We start from the raw sequence: 23522 nt of genomic DNA on the forward strand, positions 1-23522 counted from the left end.
TGTGTGTGTGTGTGTGTGTGTGTGTGTGTGTGTGTGTGTGTGTGTGTGTGTGTGTGTGTGTGTGTGTGTGTGTGTGTGTGTGTGTGTGTCATTTCACTCACTTTAATTTTCATTTACCTTATTGTTTCTACATTTCAGTTAAACACAAAAATTATTTCACCTATGCTTTATCCAGCTTCATTGTCTGCTTTGTTCCTATCGTTGTAACTAAACAAAGTCGGGTATCACGAATCCCCTCATGCATACATACATATATATAACAAAAAAATGTTGGTTAATGCAGAGGCACCATAATGTCTCGTGAAAGAAAAAAAAATGATACTTTTGTCACCTCCAAGTCAGTTCTCACCCACTTAGTGCCTAATAAAGTGCCTTTGGTAGACTCTCATTGGATGCAATACTGTGACGCATAACACGAAGAAAAAGAAAATAAAACAATCATATAACTAGAAACCAAAGCTTAATTCAAAAGCTTTTCCACACGTCAGTGCCTGGTTTGTCACAGAAATGGCTATCTGATGAGGGCGCGCTTCATTAAGAAGACTAAATGAGAAAGAGTAATTTCAAGCGCTGACAGAACAGTGACGAAATTCGTGCATAGTTCATTTCATGCAACGTTCTTTACCTGCGTGCCTCTTTCGTTCAAATTTGCGCACCTCATTGTGATCTAGGCCACCGAAAAACGCATTTAGTCATCGCTCTCACTTTCTTTTGCTGATCAGCTTAAGCCGTCCACATTTTTACATAAACGTAGGTTAAGGAGCTGTTAGAACAAGAAATTTCAACGGCCAATCGTAATCCTTTAGGTACACAAAACATAGCTCTATGGGCTTTTATATTGTACTACGTACATACTAAGCGCATAATCATATATGTTCTGTATAAAAAAAATTAAACTTTGCTTAAGCTACTTGATACAAAGCTTCTCCATATGCATTAGTTTTTATTTATTTTGATATTTTAGTGCTTGTTTATTTGCATAGTAACGACTTACGCAGCACCAAGTGAAAAGAAGTAGCCATAACTGCTGCTTGCGGAAGATAGATGCAAAGAGAATGACGCCTTGTCCATATTTTATAGCTGATGGACAGGTTATGAGTTAGGTAAGCTTAACAACAACGTGATTTGCCTTTACTTTTGAAGAGTGTTGACCTGCTGTCCGAGGTTAAAGATCGATTACGCCGTTATTGAGCGTACTTCCACCATAGTCCTGTCATTCTGAAGTCGGCCTTCGCAGTCGCCTTGTTTCTTTCTTTATGACTCCGAGAGCGTATATCATAAACGAGCTTCTAAAGCCGGTACTATACGCTACGCTGAGCGCAGGTGACACATCGCTTCGTTCCGTCCATAGTTACATTGTAATTGCTGTTTATTGAAGGATTAAGTATGATTTCATATGAGTAAGTGACGGTCAAGAATTCGAATCACCAAGTTCCTGTTTCTCCGCGCCTGTTTCCTAGTCTACTCAAAAAGAAAGAGGGGGGGGGGGGGGGTTAGAAGGAGGTTGAAAGGCTGGTTCTTTAATAGAGTGAGTAGAAGCTACCTGATGTAACACAAAAGAGAAAAAATGCACTGAGAGGATGCGCTTTGGCAAGCTTGTCTTTGGACACATGGTTCTCAAAGGAGAGAACACGAGAGACGAAGACCGCCACAAAAATGGGCATATCAATGAGGCAGAAAAAAAAAGAAACGCGAAGAAACACTGCAAGATTGAGGCTAGAAAGTTTGAAAGCCTTTCGAGGGCTGTGGAATGCGGCTCATTTTGGTGGGGACACAAAAAAAAACGTAAAAAAAGAACACAACTTACGCAGACGTCATCCTTTCCCTGCGTCCAAAAGGCCTGAAAGAGTTTCCATGGTGTTTGAATCAAAGAAACGAACAAATCAACAAACGAGCAAACGAAAAAAAAAAGCGCCAAAGAAAGGAGCGCGTACTAGAAACATTGCGGGTAGGAAGAGATGCAAGAAGAATATCATATAGATATATATATATATATATATATATATATATATTGCGGGACTCTTCCGGGCAGAAACAGAACAGTGACGCAAACGTCATAGCGCGCTCTGATAATCTCTGTGGGGAGAACATAGCTTATCTTGAGGGTCCATGAGGCCCGCTCAAAGTGATTGCCCAGTGTGTCCAAAAGAAAAAAAAAACATTGGAGAGAGAGAGAGAGAGAGAGAGAGTCTCCTCAGGCTCCTTTAGACGCCGCCATGCAACTTGCTCTACCTTCTTCGCAGCGAGCCCGCTCTGATAAGTGCTTCCGGCCACTGTTTTGGCTTGGTGACGCACATTAGTCACACACCATTTCCCCACCTGTCTCTCATGGTAGGGCTCGTGTCACAAAATTTAGGGCCGTTTGTGGGCTTAATTTGGTTCAGTAGAGCTGCATATTTTTGTCTCAGTATAAACCGCTCCTCCGTGATTTTAGAGCGTGGTAACAAGAAAGAGGGAAAAAAAGAGAGTTTCCATTTTCATGCGCAGCTATACGCTGCAGGAGCGAGTTTCACTTCGAGTACGTTGTCGAAACTGCGCTGTGATTGCTTCATTGGCTGCTTTTCTCTATTTTACCTAGAGCACATAGCGTGTTGGCGCCACGGTATAGGTCAACTGGTGTCGACGTAAGCTTGTCTTTACTGGTAATCATCACTCTCCCACCTTCCTTTCTCTTCGTGCAACTCTGCCCGCCGCTCAGTACGAGCACAGACCGACACGATTTCCACCAAACTTTATTACACCGAGTTGGAGAATAACGTCTACTGATGGAGTTCATTGATATTTACCGCAATGATAGTATTGAAAAGAAGAGCGGTAGAGCGGAAATTTGGGCTAGTTGTTGGAAGTTCATCTTGTAATGCTAGTTCATGTTGTACTAGTCATCAGTAATATTACATCTTGCAATATTACTGCGCCACAAACAAACGGACAAGAGAAGCAGAAGTGGCCAGGATACGTGCAGAAAGAAAACGAAAATTTTAAAATTAGGAAGAAGCTTAATTTTATTCAAATTATGTGATTTGCACATTGCTTTATCAGTGTAAAGATACTACGATTTACGCCGAAGAATAATCTAAGTGAAACCTTACGCCTGAATCTAAGAAATAGTGGCTGTTTTTTTTTATCTCTCACTTTAAGACGTCCCTCTGCACAGGTGTATTGGCTTATTTTTTCTGTCAAGGTGGACTGATAAGCTGAAAACTTGCCGATGATAGTCTTCCCCGCTTCGTAAGCGCTTTGCTCGACCTATTCATAATGTCGAGAGATCTAAAGATAGTTAAGATACCCCAAGTTTACTAAATACTCAAACCTTGACACACTCTAATCACTCCACACTTGAGCACTCTTGTGCAATAAAGGCTGCTCGACGCATCTAAGCCACGCGTAGTCTTAATCATCGTCTGTACGCGTGCTGTGTGGTCGTTCTTTAGCAGGTATGAGTAAAGTTGTGTGCGCAATGCGGCATGACTTACATCAAATCAAATTAACTAAAAGTTTATTGACCATAGCAAGCGTGTAGAGCGGAGCAGACAAACAGTCTACGCAGATTTGACTTGAGGCCTGCGCCCTCTACAGAGAAAGTCTGACTTTGCAGATAGCATTTATTTCAAGTAAAAAACGAGAACCAAAGTCCATACAATCCGCTCACAAAGCAAAGAATCACACAATAGTTACCGGCAATAAATACGGCCAAAATGTTAGTGAGCGAAATCCATATAGCAACAAAATCGTGCGCAGTGGTTGCATCAAAGTGCAATAATTTAGAGGGCATATCTGTAAACAGCCCTATTGAAAAGGTACCGCATGTCTTTCCGAAACTGTACACGTCCGCCGCACCAGCTGATTTGCCTGGTCAGCGCGGAGACACGATAGGTATGCAACAAAATATTGCCAAATATAAGCAACAAGCGCAAGAAACATTTCAAAATAACAAATATGCGGTAAGTTTAAGAAATATGGCAAATAACACGATGGCTTTTGTTGCCTATATTCAGCGTGAATGCTTGGTAAATACCACGCAATACCAGTGTGTGCGTCATGGTTGTGTTGTCCGTGTTGTATACGATTACTGGAGTCAAAACAAATACATCGCCTGCTTTGAGCCCTGATTTGTGGTCATTCCTCAAGTTAGTCAATGCGCCCCACCCCCTTTTTTTAAATTGTCTGGCTATGACCGAATTGCAGACCCCTGAAGCCCATGTCCCAATGTTACTTCCACTTTCCTGAATTCGGCTCGTCAGCCCACGCGCCCTACTTGCGCTGCAAAGCTTTGAGGAAATTTCATGTACTATGCCTGACGCTCTTTAAGGGCCCTGAGCAGATAAGCATTAAGCCTCATTTTGAAGGTGTGCAGCACGTCGAGCTAGTTTTATTTACGGCTGTCACCGACAGTCGGGAGGAACGCCCTTCAGCCACTGGGTGCCCGTACCGGTGCTACAGTCGCTATAAATGCATTGAAAGCGCTGTTATTAACATTACAGTTTTGCAGCTTCTATGATAGAAGTTGTGGTAGTGTACTAGAAGAATCGCTGTATCTACGGAAGAATCGCACGCATACAACAGTTGCGCGCCGTTGTGTACTGAAACGAGGATTAAGGGCCTAGTGCCGCACTCTGATGTATAAAGGTCCCCCCTTTTCAAATCCCGTCTATTTCTGCCGCCGCGCGACACACTAAAGGACGCGGAAAAGCAGCCAGGTCGCTGCCATCAAACAAACTCCCGCCACTACGAGGGGGGACAGCGTTAAATTTAGCGCTGGCGGATAGAGCTTGCTCTTGAACTTGTACCGTCGAGTTTAAGCTCTACAGCATGCTTAGGCGTTAAAAAAAAAGCTGCCGCTAAAGTAAATAAAGGTTGCTGAACATATATTCTGCGAGAAAAAAAAAAAATGCAGAGCTTTCTTCGCTTGTGTTGCGAATGAATGTAGTTGCACAGCTAAGCTAACATGTTTGGTTGCTTTTTCCCCTTTTTCAGGCAGCTTGCTAATATCTTATCGAAATCAGAGACGGGAGCACACATTACACGCAGGTGCCTGAATTTGTTTTTTCTGAAACTGTCGGTAAAACTCGGCGTTTGCTTTTACGAATGCTCAAATGAACATTGATAGTGTACCACCGTTTTGTAGTTCCGGGCGCTATAATGTAAAGCTTCTCTAAACTGTTTTTATTGCATTTACGCAATCAGCTCTCCACTTCGCCTGTATAGTTAGTACTAATAAATATTAGTACGACGCACTTGAACATTGTCGAGCTCTTTCATCCCGTATGCAACATCGCTCTGTCAACTTTTCTTCGCTGAGGATCCGCCTTAGTGTCGTTTTACCCTGCCCTTGCATGCCGCTGCTATTTTCGACCAGCCACCGCAAGCTAAGCAAGGGGAAGCAGGACAATCCCAGACGCCGGCACCACATTCCTCATCCGGTTATGTATATTAACTGGGCTACATCAGGCTCACCAAAATCCTCTCCGCTTCTACGTGCTCCTCGCCTCTTCTCAGCCAATTACATAAGACAAACCTGTCAAAATAGGCAACGATATTCGCTTTGGAATCAAACTAAAGTGGCATCCTATACACGAGGAGACCACTTGATTGGGCGGTTCAAACAACGCCGCAGGTCACCGCAGTATGCTTACGTCGGCGGTTACGTAAATACGTAAACGCCGTAAATTTACGGCGGTTACGTAGTCCAGGACTAATGGGCCATGTTTTTGGCGGCACTCCAAGGCAGCGTTTGAAAGCCCCTCACATAACATAATAACGCACGTTAGCGAGAAATGACAATTTCGCGAATTCATTGATCAGTAATAGCTTTGGCGGCTCATGGCTCACAAGAATTTGTTGGACACGCGTGCGATATGTACGGTCGAACCCTCTACCTGCATGATTAAATGTGAATAAGAATGGGCTTTCAAATTCTTTCTCCATCTAACTTACTTGTCTTTGTTTTTGTTTTCTCTTTTTTTGTATATACGTATATACCAACATTCTACATCGCTTATAAAGCACTCTGACAGACATATATAAAGAATGGTAAAAGAAGCAGAAGCGCATAAAGCAAGCTTTTAATCTTTGCAGAAGCAGCTTCAAGGAACTACACACTGGAAGCTCTGTTTCTGATACAGCTTTGTGCCACTTCAGCGACTGGTTAAGGCAGAGTAAAAGGAACTGTTCCCGACATTCACGAGAAACACTTATATTTGTTAAAACAAACGCAAAAAAAAATTCTGAGGACACCTAAGCACTTATGAATTGTGAATGCGAAAGCATTAATGTCTAACGGAGCGCCGCTGAGCGGTCCTTCGATTTGTACACGTACCGCCATATACGTACCATAGCAGTACGTGCTTCCCGGTGGCCTGCGGTGCCAACGCCGCAAGCCACCGACGCCCTGCGCGACGAGAGACCGAGGAAGCAGCAGCGGCCACCAAAGCCGGCAGGGGCGCGCAGCAGCTCAGTATGGGGTGAGAGAGAGAGTAGGGGACCGCGCGCCGGCTTCCGAGAGCGAGACCGAAGGGGAAGTCGCGTCGCGACGATGCCCTCTCCCCTCACGCAACACCTAGCGCGCTAGCAACACAGGTGCACCCTATCGCCTGCTTTCCTCCATCGCGGCACGCTCGTGTCGTGGCGTCGGAGCCAATAGGATTTAGGCGGCGTTTCGCTGCCAGAGACTACAGACGCCGGCTTTTTCGCTCAATGGGCCATTTGATGCTTTCGCATAAGAAATATATACTGGCTCAAGTTATCTCATAAGGAAGGTGTGTTTGAAGAGAGGGAGAGGGAGAAAAGTGATGAAGAAAATGCAGAGATGTTAAGCAGGCTGAGTCGGTTGGCGACCACGAACTGGGGAAGGGGGAACGGGCACCGAAAGATGAGAAGTAGAAAGGAGCCCTCGAGATTCCTATGTGAGACAAGGCAAACTGCGATATAAAACTTTTTGCATTGCAGAGCGCCACATTCTTGACGAGCGAAGGAGGGAGATTCGGAAAAACGGCTCGACACAAGACAACATGATTTCGATCATGTCCCCATCATTATGAGCAGCTACATAGAGGAATGGTCCATCCATACTCAGTCCATACACAGAGTTACGAAAACACGGCGGCTCTGAGAGTTATCAAACACGTTGACCGTTACATTTAACATGGTAGAACCTTTGGCCCGTTGGTGTGGCATAGCTCAGATTCTGGTGGGCCAGCGCTTATAAGGTGCACGCATGCTCTTTTCTGTGTACTTCGTCTAAACGCTGGTCCTCCAGAATCTCAACGAAGTTACCATTACAATCACCGCACATACTGAGTTGTTAGCGCTTCATTTTTATTGCCCAGGCGCTTCTGAGGACGGAGAATGCGACCTTTAAGTTTCAGCTTAATAACATGCAACAGCAGACGCAACAGCGTGCCCACTCTTCCCCGAGAAGTGAAAGGAAGGATGTCGATACGTACCTCTTCCTTATCAGATCGCTCTCCAGTCTCGACTCGAAATCGACGAACAATGTTTTCCGAGTCGCCATCGCACGATGCCAACTGTAAAGCAGAAAGCGCGAACATTTTTAATATATGGGGTTTTACGTGCCAAAACGACTTTCTGATTATGAGGCACGCCGTAGTGGGGGACTCCGGAAATTTCGACCACCTGGGGTTCTTTAACGTGCACCTAAATATAAGTACACGGGTGTTTTTCGCATTTCGCCCCCATCGAAATGCGGCCGCCGTGGCCGGGATTCGATCCCGCGACCTCGTGCTCAGCAGCCTAACACCATAGCCACTGAGCAACCACGGCGGGTAAAGCGCGAACATTGAGAGCTGTGTCTGAGCGTACATGTAGCTTTCATGCACACGAAGCAGTTCTGCCAACCTCCGATGCAATATTCCCGCAACTCAAAAAAAAAAAAAAGTTTCCTAGATTGTCCTAGAAAATCGCAGGACGCTGTTCAATTTCTCAATATGTTTTCTGTTAGCATACACTTTTCTTTGTTATGCAAATATACTGCAAGTATTATAGCTAAAGTTTATGTCTAAGCTTGTTTTAAACTGTTTAAATAATTTAGGTCGCAGCACTCAAACTGAAATAATGTTGGAGCGAAAGTAGGTACGCTAACAACACTGCCTCTTGCTTGAAGCCATTTTCACAGGACATGTCAGAGCGTTTGTACTTTGTTCTACACGCAGAACAAGCTTGGACAGCAAGAAATTGCGTAGATTGACACGGAACCTTATTAGAGTTGTAAGGGAAATGGGCGCCAGACCTCTCTTACAGAATGTGAATGTCAAAACAGTGCGCCACTTAATGACATCCATGTGAAAGATGTGGAATAAATTGTTGTGGCGTGCCCCGCCTACTGACGCAACACCACCAGGATTACGCGCTTACACGTCATTTGCAGTGAAGCACGCAGGATACGCGACCATCTTTTTTTTTTTCTTTCTTCCATGTCAAAACTCGACCAAACGCGTGACCACCCCTCCGGGCCACGCCCGCGTTGTTGAGCTCGGCATCCGCTTGTACGTGCTGCTTGGTGTGGTGTTGCCGCACGCATTTGTTTAGCCGGTTACATATGAATATTTTAATCAAAGTGCACAGAAATTGACAGCAAAGCTAGAACAATGAGCGGCAACAGCGCAGTAGCAGTGCTTCGTTAACGAGCCAAGTAAAACCACACCTTGTCGCTTATACTTGGCGAGTTGCGGCCACTGCGCTACGGTACGATCATATCATACTTGGCATGCTAATGCGAACGGAATTTGCGATTACTGAAATCAGAACACGCCATCACGTTAGTATTTCCGCGTATCGGTCATCAAGGCGTCGCAACAGTGGTTTCTCAGATGTCCGAGCTTTCTTTTTTTACCCCATGTCATAGCGCAAAAGATTCCCAAGCTTTTGTCAAGTGTTCCTTTTCCCCTGAAGGAAGCCTAAAATCCTTAAAATTTGGAGGGCGCTTATGCTTCGCCTTTAAGAGTGGAACGCGATAGCATTTAAAGAACCCTGACTACTTAACGCGATTACTCCACACTGCAGCTTATGTAGCCGTAATGTTTACCGGGAAACGCTCGAAGCGAACGCTATGCACGAAGGCCTCTTGCGTAGGCCAATCCCACCCTTAGTGCAAAGCCGCGCCAAAAAAAAAAATTACTTCATTTTGAGGTTTCTGTCATTGTTTCGTACTTTTAATATTTCAGTATGAGAAGATGTGACATAAAAGGCATGCGCTGTCGGTGTTTTATTTCATGACATTTGTTTGCGGGCTGTCATTCTCAAAATTCCGAGGAATAACTTTGTCAAGGATGTAATACCAGGTATGAGCAACTCAAGATATAGAAAGGTGTAGCAATATAACCCGCATATAGCGCACGTCATATAGCAAGGCGTGGCATATAGATATACCTAAATATATACGGCATTTTTCGCTCACAGGACGTCAACGCCGGATACGACGCCGACACCGGATTTTCAGCGACACGGAGCCCTAAACGCTCTCGCGTTAAATGTACATAAATTTCCCACACTTGCCACCACTGGTATAGAATGAGTTCGAACTCTCAGTCTTTTGCGACATCCTTCCTACCACCGACAATGTTACGGTTTAATCCGCGACAGGAAGGGCCGTTCCTCAAGTCACCTGTCTTGCAATAATTCACTCAATATTGCAGATAGCCTTACGATGCCATGACGATTAAATGCAGATTAAATGCAGGTCATCTTCTGCGGCACCATCGGATACTTGCCATTAGCCAGCTTGACCAAGTTAATTTATAATACCAAGCGTTGTAGGTTTTGATGCTTAGTTGTTAATTGGTATGCTAAGCTTGGCTTAAAAATAGATTCACCCTTTCCAAAATTACAGATAATTACTGAACACTAAATTGAATCAAGTAAAGAACATGCGTGAAGGATCGAAAAGGTTATGCATAGGTGGTATTACGCTAACCAGGGATAACATTATTTTTACCTCGTTAGTAAGAGCTATCCTAGTAGAAGTAAAAATTTTCGGCAGCTCCGTTCCTGTGAAACAACGAAAGAATGTTTGCTCACGTATTTCGAACCTAGTTCAGGGGCGGGGGCAGAGAGTCCATGAGCATGCATATTCGCATGCGCTGAGTGCGATATTATGTTTAATAGCATATGAAGGAAAAATCAAGAAATTATTTAGAAGAAAAAGAACGCATACATTTCTTTCCAGACTGCGAAGATGCGCTTACTTAAAGAAGTAAAAAGGCAAAAATGACACGCTGAGGATTTTCTTGCTTTGTTCTTGATGTCGTTGATCAATCGCAAGCAGTGTCTCGTAATGAGTTTTTCCGCGCAACACTTTCAACTATAGGAAAACTAAGCATGTAGGTGCACAATCACACTCGACGGAACGAGAATGTGAACGCCCATTCTTTCGCAGCGCGAGTTGCTAAGAACGCAGAACACAGGCAAAGAATAGAATTTACGCCACTGACTGATGAAAGCTGGACAAAGGCAGACAAAGGAAGTCTTCAAAGGATCCCCTTCTCACTTCCAACCTCGCGGCTGCGCTACGGAAAGTTGGAAAAGTGATAGCGAAGAGCAAAGTGGAGAGGGAAGTAAAAAACGGCTGCGACGAACAACTGCTGTTTCGATCGTTGTCAAACGAGAATGAACCACGCATAGTCAAGTCTCTGTGTTCTTGAGATAAAGCCGATGACGGTCGACAAGGGAAGAAAAGAAAAAAACACGTCGCCAGGACAGGTAGAGGGATGCCTTCCAATTCTCCAACGTGTTCAAACCGTCTGGCTCGGCGACGAAGCTATTCATTTGCCCGTCCCACGTTAGCAAGACGGAGGCGTTCTAGGCTCTCTTCGAAGGAAGATGAAAGCGCGCTCGCACCAATAGGATATCGAGTCGTGATTTCTCCCGGGATGGCTGACAACTAAGCGCAAGCGAAGTGAGGCCCCTCAGACGAGGTGGCCAGAGCCGATAGAGGCGAATTCACGGGCGCGCCTGCCCGCATTCCTGCCTGACTCGAAGCGACAAAAGCGAAGGAAGGACGCCTGGAGAGTATGGAGCGACGATATGATGGCGACAAACCAAGGAGGGGGGGCCGCCGGGCGCTCCACTGAGCAGCAGGCGCCGATAAGCGGCGACAACGGAAGAAAGCCCTTCGCGAGGGAAAAGAAAGCCGGGAGGCGAGGAGGGAGGGCTTGCGGTTTTGGGCCGCACGCGGGTCAGAAAGGAAGAGAGAGAAAAAAAATTTCATTTCGAGCCGACACGAGCGGCCATTTTTCCTCGGCGGGTTTCCGCCATGCAGCGTCGCAACGCGTCGGTGACCGCGCACCGTTGGGCGATGAATTCTTTCCATATTGCGAGATGCTAACACCTGCCACTAGATAGGCCGGCCGGCGAACAGGCCTCCGCACCGGCGCCTCGAGAGCGTTGCGATGCCCGAAAATGGGGAATATTTCGGGCAGCACGTCAGGTCGGGAAGCTGCGGTTGCAAGGCTGGCGTGCGCGACGCGGTAAGCCTTGGGCGTTGACAACTCAGCTTCCTTTGCCGAGCGGCATCCTCACGATGGTGTAATTTTTGCCCACCTCTTGCCCCTATTTTCATTTGCGGGATCCCGCGAGTAGTGCCTTTATCACAAGTCACGATAATAACAATTCTAAAGGCTTTCTGCAGAAGCTATGAAACAGGAGAATAGATGCTATGTACTTGCCTGTAAAGCAAACCAAGCGACGATGCTTAGTTTAGATGCGATCGCGATTACAGTGCACTGACAGCATTGCGGGCCACATCAAGGAGCGCGTATGTCCTGCTTGCCTACTTCCGCACTCAAGGTTTGGCTCTTTCCTTCGTCCGTATAGGTATATCGACTTAAGGCTTCCTCTACGTTGTCGTCTAGAAATATACTTTCCACTTAATCTAATTACGAAAGTCATTGAGTCATTGTTTTGACAATATCTGTTGTAATCCGATTCTTAGGTATAAAACACGCTACAATTGATAAGGCGCTGCCGCCGGTTAGGTGATATGATATGGAGAGACCTGTTATTTGTTGCGCAAGTTATGTCACTGGCATGGTCGGGCATGACCAAGATGCTGGCGTTCGTACACGCAGCATTTGAATGTTACTTCATTTTTTATTTCCCAAGTTCGTTGCAGGAAGATCTGCCGTAGCCAAAAGAAATATGCGGTCTACTTTTTTCACTGAGAGTAGGTCTGAGGCGCGAAAGTCTTCCTCACTCTCGAGCATACTCGTGTTCGGCATAGAGAATCATAGCCAAGGCTTCCACGCCTGTCGCTATACTGGCATGAGCGGCCAGTTGCGTGCTTTGAATATCATATCTTTGACTAACTGCCTTTTCAGTCAACCATCCGACAGTAGAGGCAGAACGCTGTTCACTGAAAACCAGAGTGCTTTGCCAGTATACATGCTACGCTGCAGATAATTGTACGACGGGAAAGAAAGCCGCTGGAAGAAGGTGAGCACATGCATAGAAAAGCAACAAAGTGAAAAAGGTGCCGGCCTTGTGATGTTATTGGCGGAGTAAGAACCCTAGTTGATGAAGGCAGGTAATCTTGCATCTTAACAACTACTGCAAAAAAATATTAACATTCTTGATAAGAGGAAGTGTGTGGGTTACATATAAGAAAGGTGGGCAAGCCTATTGAGTGGATGTATAAAAAACTAGAAGTCCAAGAATTCGCGCCGTCTCGGTGGGCAAGGTGAGGGGCCCAGCATCCGCTTCGCTATTGTATGAACACGGAAAAGCTCGACCTAAGTCAGACGGCGTAGATGTGCTTCCATCACTCTTCGTGCTTGTTTGTACTTAGCCGCGAAAATGTTCTCCCGAGTCTTGCTGGTCTGAGCTTCTCTTCATAAACTTAGGGCGCGGGCGGAAGAGCAAGCGAAAAGGGGAATGAGAAACTGAGCATATGTCGGGAGTGTGACATGACACACGTTCGACCAGTGCGGCATGGTGCAGACGTCCTAACTCTCGCACATGCCATTGTTTATGCACTTTGTAGGGAACCTGACGTAGAAAACTCAGGGCCTGTATTTGCACTAGAATTGTTCGTAAGTAAACAAACATTCTAGGGAATCCTGACGCTGGACGTGTCATTAGCGAAGGCGGATTACCAACGGCAGCGAGCACTTACGAAAGAAGCGCTTTGTGAATACTGGCCTAGGTGCGGAATCAACAAAAAGCTCGTACGCTAGAAATGTTCGGAAGAAAAAATATTCAGCCAATCCTGATTTCTTCACATATTGTTAGCGAAGGCGGTCAGCCAATGGGAAAGATAATAATAATAATATATGGGGTTTTACGTGCCAAAACGACTTTCTGATTATGAGGCACGCCGTAGTGGGGGACTCCGGAAATTTTGACCACCTGGGGTTCTTTAACGTGCACCTAAATCTAAGTACACGGGTGTTTTCGCATTTCGCCCCCATCGAAATGCGGCCGACGTGGCCGGGATTCGATCCCGCGACCTTGTGCTCAGCAGCCTAACACCATAGCCACTGAGCAACCGCGGCGGGTAATGGGAAAGAGCACTTACTAACGAAACGCTTTGTGAATTCGGACCCAGACCATTTGCGCCAGTAAACCAGGAAAATCTGGAGCTGAATTCGCAAAGCTGTTCTTTCGTAAGTGATCTTTGCCATTGACTGGCTGCATTATGTAATATGATGCACAACATCAGGATTGGCTGGAATTGGTTCTTACGAAAAATTATAGCGCAATAACTTGTTGTGAATACGGGCCCTGGACCGGTACCCACGAAAATCTCTCACGCTAAGATTCTTCGCAAGAGCATATCTTTACTTATCGTAATGCTGTACATAGTATTAAAGAAGGCAGCCGGCCAATGGCAAAGACCAATTGCGAACGAAAAGCTTTGTGTACTCGGGCCCTGGCCATCTTTTCTCTTCGGTGTGGATGGTCTATCTGTCAAAAGAACTTTGCACAGATTGTAACGCGAAATTCAAAATAAAACGTTGGCAGTGAGAGGAATTCTGTGTCTAGACAACAAGCTAACAGTAAGAAGCCGTCTCGTGCCGACATGTGGAGAAGAAAGTCGTCGTATAGAAGCTCCGAAGACTTCCGCTGCTCCGTTGCAGAAACCACGGTCTCAGAAGCGCCACCCGCGGTTAGTTTGTTGCCGAAACAGGCGCTCCGAACTTATCTTATTTGAAAGATTTGCGCAGTCCCATCGTTCACTGTCGCCCAACACAATTCAACGGCTTCCAAAGGGTTCCTAGGTACACTTATTATTCGACCGTAAGGTGCAAAACTATGGTTATACCCACCGAACCAAACGATAAATACGGAATTCATCAGGTTAACCAATGCAGAAGGAAGCTTTAAAAAAATGACAACTAATCGCAGCCCACCGAAGGCGGGGTGATCTTGTGGCGACCCACAGATTTTTCGTGGCATCGATGTTTCTCAACTTATTTCCAAAGGATCTCTCTCCAGATTTGGGCCTTTATAGGAACGAACAAAGCGCGCGTCTGCAACACGCTTCGTTTCGTGCACGGGAACTTATGAGAAATTCCTTCTTTGACAAGCCCGACTTTTCAGCGACAGGCTACGTCTTGCAAAAGAAGGAGAGAGAGAATCCGCGGTATTCACGTTCGCGCTGCGGCGGAATAAATAAGCCCTAGCCACGCTGGTGGGCTTGGCTTGTTCTGCCGTAGGAAATGGCTGAAAGAAAGAAAATGAAGTGAACGTAAGACCAAGGCGACATTCGGCTTATGGCGCGTGTTTGTCTTGGAAATTTCCGTCTTACGCGGCGCTTGTTGTCATGTTTGCCGTGTCTGCGTTGCCTGCTTTTTGCCAGGAAAACCAAGCGGCGAGCATATGAGGGACCTTGTTTGCCTGCTTCCTATATAGGCTGTTCGAGGCAAACGTTTATACTGTTTTCAAAATCCTCCGGGCCCCTCAAAACTCTGAACTCGGCTAATAACGCTCTTTCGAGCTTTTATACTAGGCCGGTTGCGCACAGCCGGAACGAATCGGGCGCTCGCGACTGATGAATAAACATCAGGCCCAAAATACCAAGAGACTGAGATACGCTAAGATGCCGCCTCTTGGGCGAATCCTTGCGCCGTACAGCAGTATTCACGTAATTGATCTCATCCCTATGTACACGCAACCGCTATTGCAGTCAATAAGGGTTTTCTAAGCTGTGGTCTAGCACTACCAAAAAGGATAACGTCAGATCCAGTGTAATATAAAAAAAAACACATTAATTTCCTGCTCCCTAAATGAATACGCAATAATTCCAACAGTTGCAGAGAACTGAAATTGGCGCAAGGAATGTAATTAATAAAAAGAAGAACCTTAATGATACGCGTGAAAGTCGTTTGGACCAATTTGAACAAGTCGCATGGTTCGGACGTGTTACCTTCTATGGCGACTATAATGCGCAATGTGCAATTATTTGCATGAATGTGAGAAATAGGCAGGAACATTGCGTTACGTTACGTTGTTTTTTTTTATTATTGAATAAATAAGTGGCCGCTTCTACAGTGCCGCCATGTTCCTTCGTGGAATCGCTGATTGAGCTGTAGCAGACAAAATTTTTGGTTTCACTTTGCTTTTGGGCGTTCTGTTTTACTCGTACGCAAACTTGGCCGTGCGTTGTACGCATAGTAATCGTGAATTTAATATCGCAAAGTTCAGCGGGTCCTCTGCTCGAAAATTCATTTCGCGAATGCTTCGCCCCCAAGTAATGAGTCATTAATTGCCGTCTCTGCATATTATATAACTGACGCGTTCCTCACAAGAATGTCTACACTGCGCAACCGCTGCGTCAGCCTTCGCGAGCGGAAATTCTGCAGCCGATCCTGGTGAGTGACAAGGTGACGCGTCGCAGGCGGTCAAGGTGAGGGCCTCATAGCGACGCCACGTAGCCCTTTTGCGCCATTTGAAATGAGCAGTAATAGGACACGAGCTCCATTTGTTCGGGGTGAATCGCTGGGGCGACCCGGGCGCGTCCGCAACTGCCGTTGCAGCCGAATAGCGTGCGGGCGGGCATAAAAGAGGACCGACTCGGGCCATAATGACTGCCGCCGCAACAGACGCGAGACGTGGCCGGAAAGAGCGTGGTGCGGACGTTTTGCGGTCCATTGTTCGGCCAGAACAATTGATCGTCCACGGTCGGAGCCCTTCTGGCATCGTTGCCAGGGCTTTTCGGTCGCCCGCTGAACGTTCACCTCACAACTCCGTTGACCCAGCGACGATTAGGGAGAGCTTGAAGACGCCAACAAGGGCGCCCCCAGAGGCAATCTGGGTCGCGTTTCCTTAAGCAGAGGTCAAGCTGACAAGCGTGTTCGTTTGCTCTGCCCTTACTTGCTTCCCCCTCTCTTTCACAACTATTCTCCGTCCGCGCGGTCATCGTTTGGCGTGTAAAGGAGCGGGGCAAGCCATGTCAAGGGCCCGTGTAAAGAGCACTCAGCTGCTGCCGGCACGATTAACGGCACCGCCGTGGGCGGTGCTCCGGACACGTTGTCCGCACGGTCACTATAGAAATTGATCACAGTGCAACAGGCGCGAAACATGCACGTGCAGCTAAGGAACATATCTGCGCGTTATTTGTCGTCAGCGGTGTGCCTCAAGGCATTATCCTCGGACTACTGCTTTTTTATATCTACGGTAAAGACACCGTAACCATTGATACAGCCACCCGATTTATATTATACGTAGACAACACAAGTTTATTTATTTCCAGTGAGACCTATAATGACGTATTAGATCAAGCGAATAATTTACTGCAAAAACTAGACAAATGGTCTGATGCAAGCTTGCCTTCCGTCAGTGTATCGAAGTCTAAAGCTATCGTTTTTACTCCTAAAGGTAAACCTGTTAAGGTCTTTGCACAACTTTTATATCAGTCAAGCGCTACCTGCACACATCAAAGATGCGTGCAGGTAGCTGCACACCACCCACAACAGCCTTTAAAGACGCCGGATGCTCCCTGGGTCGGTCGTTTATACATCGACCCGTATGGGCAATGTGAACTATTCAAAGATTGCGGTCGCACTGTGCTATTTCGAAATGCAACCATTCTAAACAAGTCTAATGACAGACTGGAGAGAGAAATTACTGAGGCTGGCCAGATATACGCACAATCTGCCACGTGTGTCAGACTCCCGTCAGTTGCCTTGACGGATAAAGAAATTAGGTATCTCCTTGGAGGGTAGCATATCTTACAATTTTTGTATGTGATTATGCATCTGCTTTGTATCTGCCTTTTGACTACGCATGTGCGGCCCTCCGCTCCCTGGAAAACCTTTCATTAAACTTCAGTTGTAAATGAGCGTCTGTCCTGTCCATTCTGTTTCTTCCCGCCCGTTTTTCCGCTCAACGATGCTACACGATGCACCAACTGGCCCAACAGTCTACGCTTCTGAACACACGGGAGCATTTCATTCAGTTTGATCTTGATAATATATTTAGCTTATACCACTACAGGCTACTGCGTAGGTGCAAACAGGAGTTAAAAAAGCGCCAAGACAGCTTTCTCTCATCTTGCGTCGTTAAGCTTATTCCAATCCCCGTATACGCACCGTCACAAAACTCACTGGGCTGTACCAACTACAGGCCCTAACTACGGACGGTGAATGCTGCATTACCACTTACCCTTCATATTAAATGTAAAATTGTTTTCTTCCCTTTCTTGACAGGAATAATAATAATAAAAAGACACAAAGTGCGGACCCGTGTCGCGTCGGCTCCGCAGATAATTATTCTCGGCGTACGTTCGAAGAATTCACCGACGTCTTTTTATCGAGAAGTGGAAGTTCCACGGACCACCCTCATATCATTCTCAAGTACGTGGACCGTTTATTTTCGGCACATCGACCACTTTTATACAACGCCACGCCGATACGGTCGCTAAGCCTGACCCAACGAAGCTGGCGGCTTGAGCCTCGCAAGGTCGCTTCTTTTCGGGTTAGTGTTGCAAGATGGCAGCGGTGAGCGTGCAAGGAGAGGATATAACGAGAAAAGAGTGCGATGATGTGGCAGGTGGGCGCGTTGTGAAGAGAGGAGGATGTGCCAACGAGCAGACCAAATTGCTCGGAGCCAAGGATCAGGCAGCGCGCTTCTCAAGCGAGAACGCATTCAATAATAGGTGGAGCAAGGGCCAGAGAGCAAGAGAAATCATGGCGGCAAGCAGGATGCCCAATTTGCCGAAGGCAGAGTACAAGATAATTGTGGGCCTACGTGACGGCTTCAAGGTCACCCACTATGGTATCAATCGCCTAGAATGCTGCGTAGCGAAGGCCGCAGCAATCCCCAGGAAGGAAGCGGAAGATGACACGGTGTGTGCCAACTACAAACAGAACATTCTAGTGATCGGCACGCCATCGGAGGTGCGCGCCTAAAAATACAGGACTATAACTCTACTGAGGATGGGTGACAAGGAGTTCGAAGCCGACGCGTACGAGTCGGCTCCGGAAGATACATCTAAGGGAGTGATAAGAGGAGTAACGCACGAGGTGTCTCCTAGAGAAATAGTGGAGATGCTAGTAACACCAAGGAATCCGACGGTCCTGATGGCCAAGAGAACGGAAAACACCACGAACGTCATCATCCTTTTCGACAGGCATCACGTCCCAAACTACGTGAGGTACGGAAGGGCACTCGTCAAGTGCTCACTGTACCGGAAGCAAATAGACGTGTGCTACCAGTGCGGACGCCTCGGTCACAGAGCCGATGTCTGGCCGAATTCGAACAGCAGGACATGCAGAGGCTGCGGGATGGAGAGCCCGCCGCAGGATTACGAGTGCGAAGTGCCACCTCTGCGGCAAAGACCACCCTACGGCGAATCGCCGATATAATGCCCGATACAAGGTACCGCACTTGGTAAAGAGGCGCCGCTGGGAGCGAGCCAGACGAGAGGAAGAAGAAGTGATGTACTATGAAACAAAAACCTAAAAGACTGTGCAGGCCAGGACGGGAAGACTGGAGACAACGGTCGGAACATAGGATGAGGTACGGATCCGGACCGGAAGACTTCCCCAAGCTCCAGGCAAGGGAAAGGGGCGCTCAACGTCCAACAACAGAACCAGATCGAGATCGCAGTCCGGATCGAGATCCAGGCCCAAGACCAGTAGTATCGAATCTCCCAGAGCACAGGGGGAAGGAAGATCACAGAGCCCAAAAGGAAAGAGCAGCGTCAACGGCGCCGCAGGACCCTTACAGGTGAGCTGGGCGGACGCGGCTTCCGGGGCGCGTGCGAAGGCAGAGGCTGCTTTTCAAAGTAGAGTTAAGACGCTAGAGAAAGAATTGGCGTAGATCAGGCAGAGCAATCTTGCGTTTATGGATGAAATTAGAAAACTCGGAGAAGAGAACAACCGCTTGAGGAGCGGGAAAGTGCCACGCAACGAGGAAACCTCGCGAGTTATAACGGAGGAAAAAAGCACAGCAATGGAAGAAGACGTAGTACCCACCCCCATTAAACGTAAAACCGAGAACGCTCCGATTGAAACCGGAGTAAAGACACCCAAGCCAGCCACGACGCTTTAAGAAAGACAGGAGTAATTTGAACAAAAAAAATGGAAGCCAGCATCAAACAGAACGAAACCAAATTGGAAACTAAACTCGAACAACTGGAAGTGAGACCTGAGGCAAAGACAGAGGCGCCAGGAAAGGCGGTACTACGGCAAGTGCAACAAATTATGGCTGACTTCGAAGCAAAACTAGCAAAATGGGGACCGCAAACAAGTAGGGGTGGGGACCGGTTAAGACGGCCATCAAGCCGTATACACTAGGCCCCCGGTACCCGCCGAGGGATTGGAAAACCTGTAACGCCACCATGGACAGACAAAATAGGTACACGATTTGGCAATGGAATTGTAGAGGATACAATTTAAAACGATACATTCTGCACCAACACCTTAAAGACAAAGAAAATCCGGATATTATAATGATGCAGGAAACGCACAAGCTGGCGAAAGTGTCGGGATACAAAACATTTGGTAGTGCCAAAGGGGAGACGAAGGCACTAACGACGTTGGTAAAGCGAAACCAAACGGTCGTGCAACACGACACGGAGGTTAAGTCAACCGATCACATTCTCCTAGAACTCGTACCCACGCGGGAAACGAAGGACAGTCTCTTTGTATTGAATATTTACAGCAGTCCAAAATGCAGACACCATAAATTTCGAACGCTCTTTAGAAAAACCCTAGCCATACCGGATAACCGAGCGGTAGTGATCGGAGGCGATTTTAACGCCCAACACGCGGCATAGGACTACAAAATCGAAACTCAAAAAGGCAGGAACCTATAGCTAGACGCGCAGCAGGAAGTCCTGACCCTCATGACCAACCCGTCGGTTCCCACGAGAATAGGTACCAGCGTTTGCGCGGATACTACGCCAGATTTAACATTCACCAAGAACATAGGGGACACGCTGTGGACAAATACGCAACACGACTTTGGGAGCGATCACAACATACTAGAAATAACGGTAAGAGCAGGACCGCGCAAGACAAAAGGTAGGCAACTCAAAATTCTCGACTGGGACGAATTCAGGAAAATAAGGGAGGAGGCCAACGACACGAGACATGGTATTGAGGGATGGACCGAAAAAATAAAGCGATGTGGCGGCAGCTACGAAAACGGTCTCGCTGGAGGCGCAGTTAGAGAACGTAGACAATAAGCTTCTACACATGTGGGAAGCTAAGACAGGGTTGCAACGGAGACAGGGTTGCAACAACCAAATTGAACATGGACATAACAGTACGCCCAGCAGCTATGCAGACAACAGTGGGAGGAAAAATGCAACGACATGGACAGTCAGATAGGAACGGCAAAAACGTGGAACATCCTTCGATATTTGTTGGACCAAGACGGGACCAAGTAGGCACATAGGCAAACTATAAATCGCATAATACAAGCGTACCGAGGGACAGAGCCGGACTTCCTCAAGGAAATCGAGAAAATATACATCTCGCAAGCGATGCCCGTCATACACCCTGACTACACAGGGCAGGCAAATGACGAAGTAGACAACGAAATCGGTGAGTGAGAGGTCAAGGCAGTACAGAAACTAAATACGAATACGGACTAGACGGGACCACGAACAAAACTCTAAGGAACTTGGACGATGACTCAATAACTAAGTTAACTTAATACATTAACGAATGCTGGGAGGCAGGGAAGATTCCACAGCAATGGAAGGCGGCACAAGTCATGTTAATACCTAAACCGGGCAAGTGACTGCAGATTGCGAACTTTAGACCCATATCTCTCACTTCTTGCGTGGGGAAACTCATGGAGCACGTGGTCCTAGCGAGGATAACCACCTACCTCGAGGACTGGGACACGCTCCCACCCACGATGATAGCATTCACGAGAAACGTCTCAGCGCAGGACGCTCTGTTACAACTAAAACATCAGATCATAGACGATTCGGGCAGATTGACAAAGGCAATTCTCGGTTTGGACTTAAAAAAGGCCTTCGATAACGTAACACATGCAACTATACTAGATGGAGTAGGCGAACTAGGACTGGGAAAACGCACGTACGATTATGTACGCAATTTTGTAACTGGTAGAAAGGCAAAGATCACGATAGCGGACCTAGTTTCGGAGGATATCGAGATAGGCAGCGCAGGTACGCCACAGGGCTCGGTCTTATCACCGATGCTATTCAATCTGGCGCTAATCGGGCTACCAGCCAAGCTACAAGAAATCGAGGGTCTAAATCATACCTTATACGCAGACGATATCACCCTATGGGTGAGAAACGGAAGTGACGGGCAGATTAACAAACGCTTCAAACAGCGGTCGAAACAGTCGAACGATATCTAGAGCGGACAGGGCTAACCTGATCGGCAGAGAAATCGGAGTTGTTGCTGTACAGACCGACTCGCAGAGGTCGCAAACCAGGCAACTACAGGGACGATCTCCCTTATTGAGAGGAGATACAGCTAAAGACCGCCGACAGAATCAGGGTATTCGGGCTCCTCATCCAAGCCAAGGTCAACAACGGAGAAACCCTCAGAAGACTAGAGGGAACTGTAGCGCAAATAATGAGGCTAATCAAAAGGATAGTAAACAAACACAACGGTATGAGACAGGAAATCCCCATCAGTTTAATACAGGCCTTCGTCATAAGTAGAATAGTATACGTAGCGCCGTGCTTGAAATGGCAGGTCGCGGAAATGATCATTATGAATGCCTCATTCAGAAAATATACAAACTAGTCATAGGGCTACCGATCAGCACCAGCACTGACAAGTTCCTACAGTTAGGCCTACACAACATTATAGACGAGCTCATTGAAGCGCAATGTACGGCACAATATGACTAAGACTAGAAGAGACTAAGACTCTAAGACTAGAGCAGCCAGAGACATCGTAGAGAGACTAAGCATAGGTTGCCACACACAGCCCGGTGTCAATGCGGACATCTCGAGAGAGACGAAGGAAGCAATGGTAATACCACGCATACCAAAGAACATGCACTCAGAACACAATAAGGACAGACGAGAGAACAGAGCGAAGCAGATACAGAAGAAATTCGGCTGCGACAGGGACGCAGTCTTCGTAGACGCGGCTCGACAGAGGCGCAGACGAGGGTTTACGGCAGCCGTAATCAATAGCGAGAAACAGTGTAAGACGTGCGCGACGATACGCACCACAAGTAACGAGACAGCGGAAGAAGTAGCCATAACGCTCGCAGTAGCTCAGACTAACGCAACCGTGATAGTCAGCGACTATCAGACGGCAGTAAGAAACTTTGCCAACGGCTGAATCTCCCCGGAGGCACTACGCATTCTTCTTGCAGGAGGTCAAGATTGCAAAAGGAAGATATACATGACATGGACACCCGCTCATGCCCTCGTGTAGGACGGCAACAAGCCGGCACACGACGCGGCTCGCGGACTTACGGACCGAGCCGCGGTCGCAAGTGACGCCCCGGCACCCTCCGGACGTGATGGTGCGGTAGATCAGTGGGAGTCGGAGGACAGAATGACCACATATAATGACATCACAAAACACTATAGGTTACAGAGGGGCACATTCCCGCGACCTCACCCAAAACTGGCAAAGATGCAGTCTGTCGCATGGCGGCAGTTACAAAGTAGGACGTATCCGAATCCTGCCCTCTCGTACATCATATATCCGGATATATGTCGAACGGACAAATGCAACAAATGTTAATCCACAGTATTAAACAATAACGCGAACGCGGCCTCTAGCAACAGCCTTCGCACGCGCTGGGACGCCGCGCTGGAAGGCCCCGCCCTCGAGGATCAACTACGGGCCATCCAGCGGGCCGAGGATGCCGCCAGGGCCCACGAAATCCTGGCGGTCATCTAGGTGGGGCCTTTTGCCCTCTCCACCAACTCGGAGGCAACTTTCTTGCCAGCATCAACAAATACGTCTGTACTATCTTCTTTCTTTTTCTTCGTTGGTTGAACTGCAGTACCAGCATTATTAGATATGTGCACCCAAGTGTTTCTGCACTGTCTGCCCCACTGATGCTGCCTGCTTTAATGGGAGTGAGAACTCCGTCAAGCAGAATGTCGCGTT

General features: G+C 47.2%; 1 protein-coding gene across 4 annotated transcripts in view; it reads right to left on the reverse strand.

Annotated features, from left to right (window-relative positions):
• LOC135914200 (GTPase-activating Rap/Ran-GAP domain-like protein 3) overlaps positions 1-23522 on the reverse strand; it is a 557065-nt gene that overhangs the window by 111586 nt on the left and 421957 nt on the right. For all 4 annotated transcript variants that reach the window (XM_065446945.1, XM_065446944.1, XM_065446946.2 and 1 more), the window contains 2 exons: positions 7443-7523; positions 1808-1840 (listed from right to left, as the gene is read on the reverse strand). In XM_065446945.1, coding sequence (XP_065303017.1) covers positions 1808-1840; positions 7443-7523 — 114 coding nt within the window. The remainder of the gene's footprint in view (positions 1-1807; positions 1841-7442; positions 7524-23522) is intronic.

Source organism: Dermacentor albipictus, chromosome 1 (assembly GCF_038994185.2).
Source record: "Dermacentor albipictus isolate Rhodes 1998 colony chromosome 1, USDA_Dalb.pri_finalv2, whole genome shotgun sequence".
Classification (NCBI taxonomy): Eukaryota; Metazoa; Arthropoda; class Arachnida; order Ixodida; family Ixodidae; genus Dermacentor; species Dermacentor albipictus.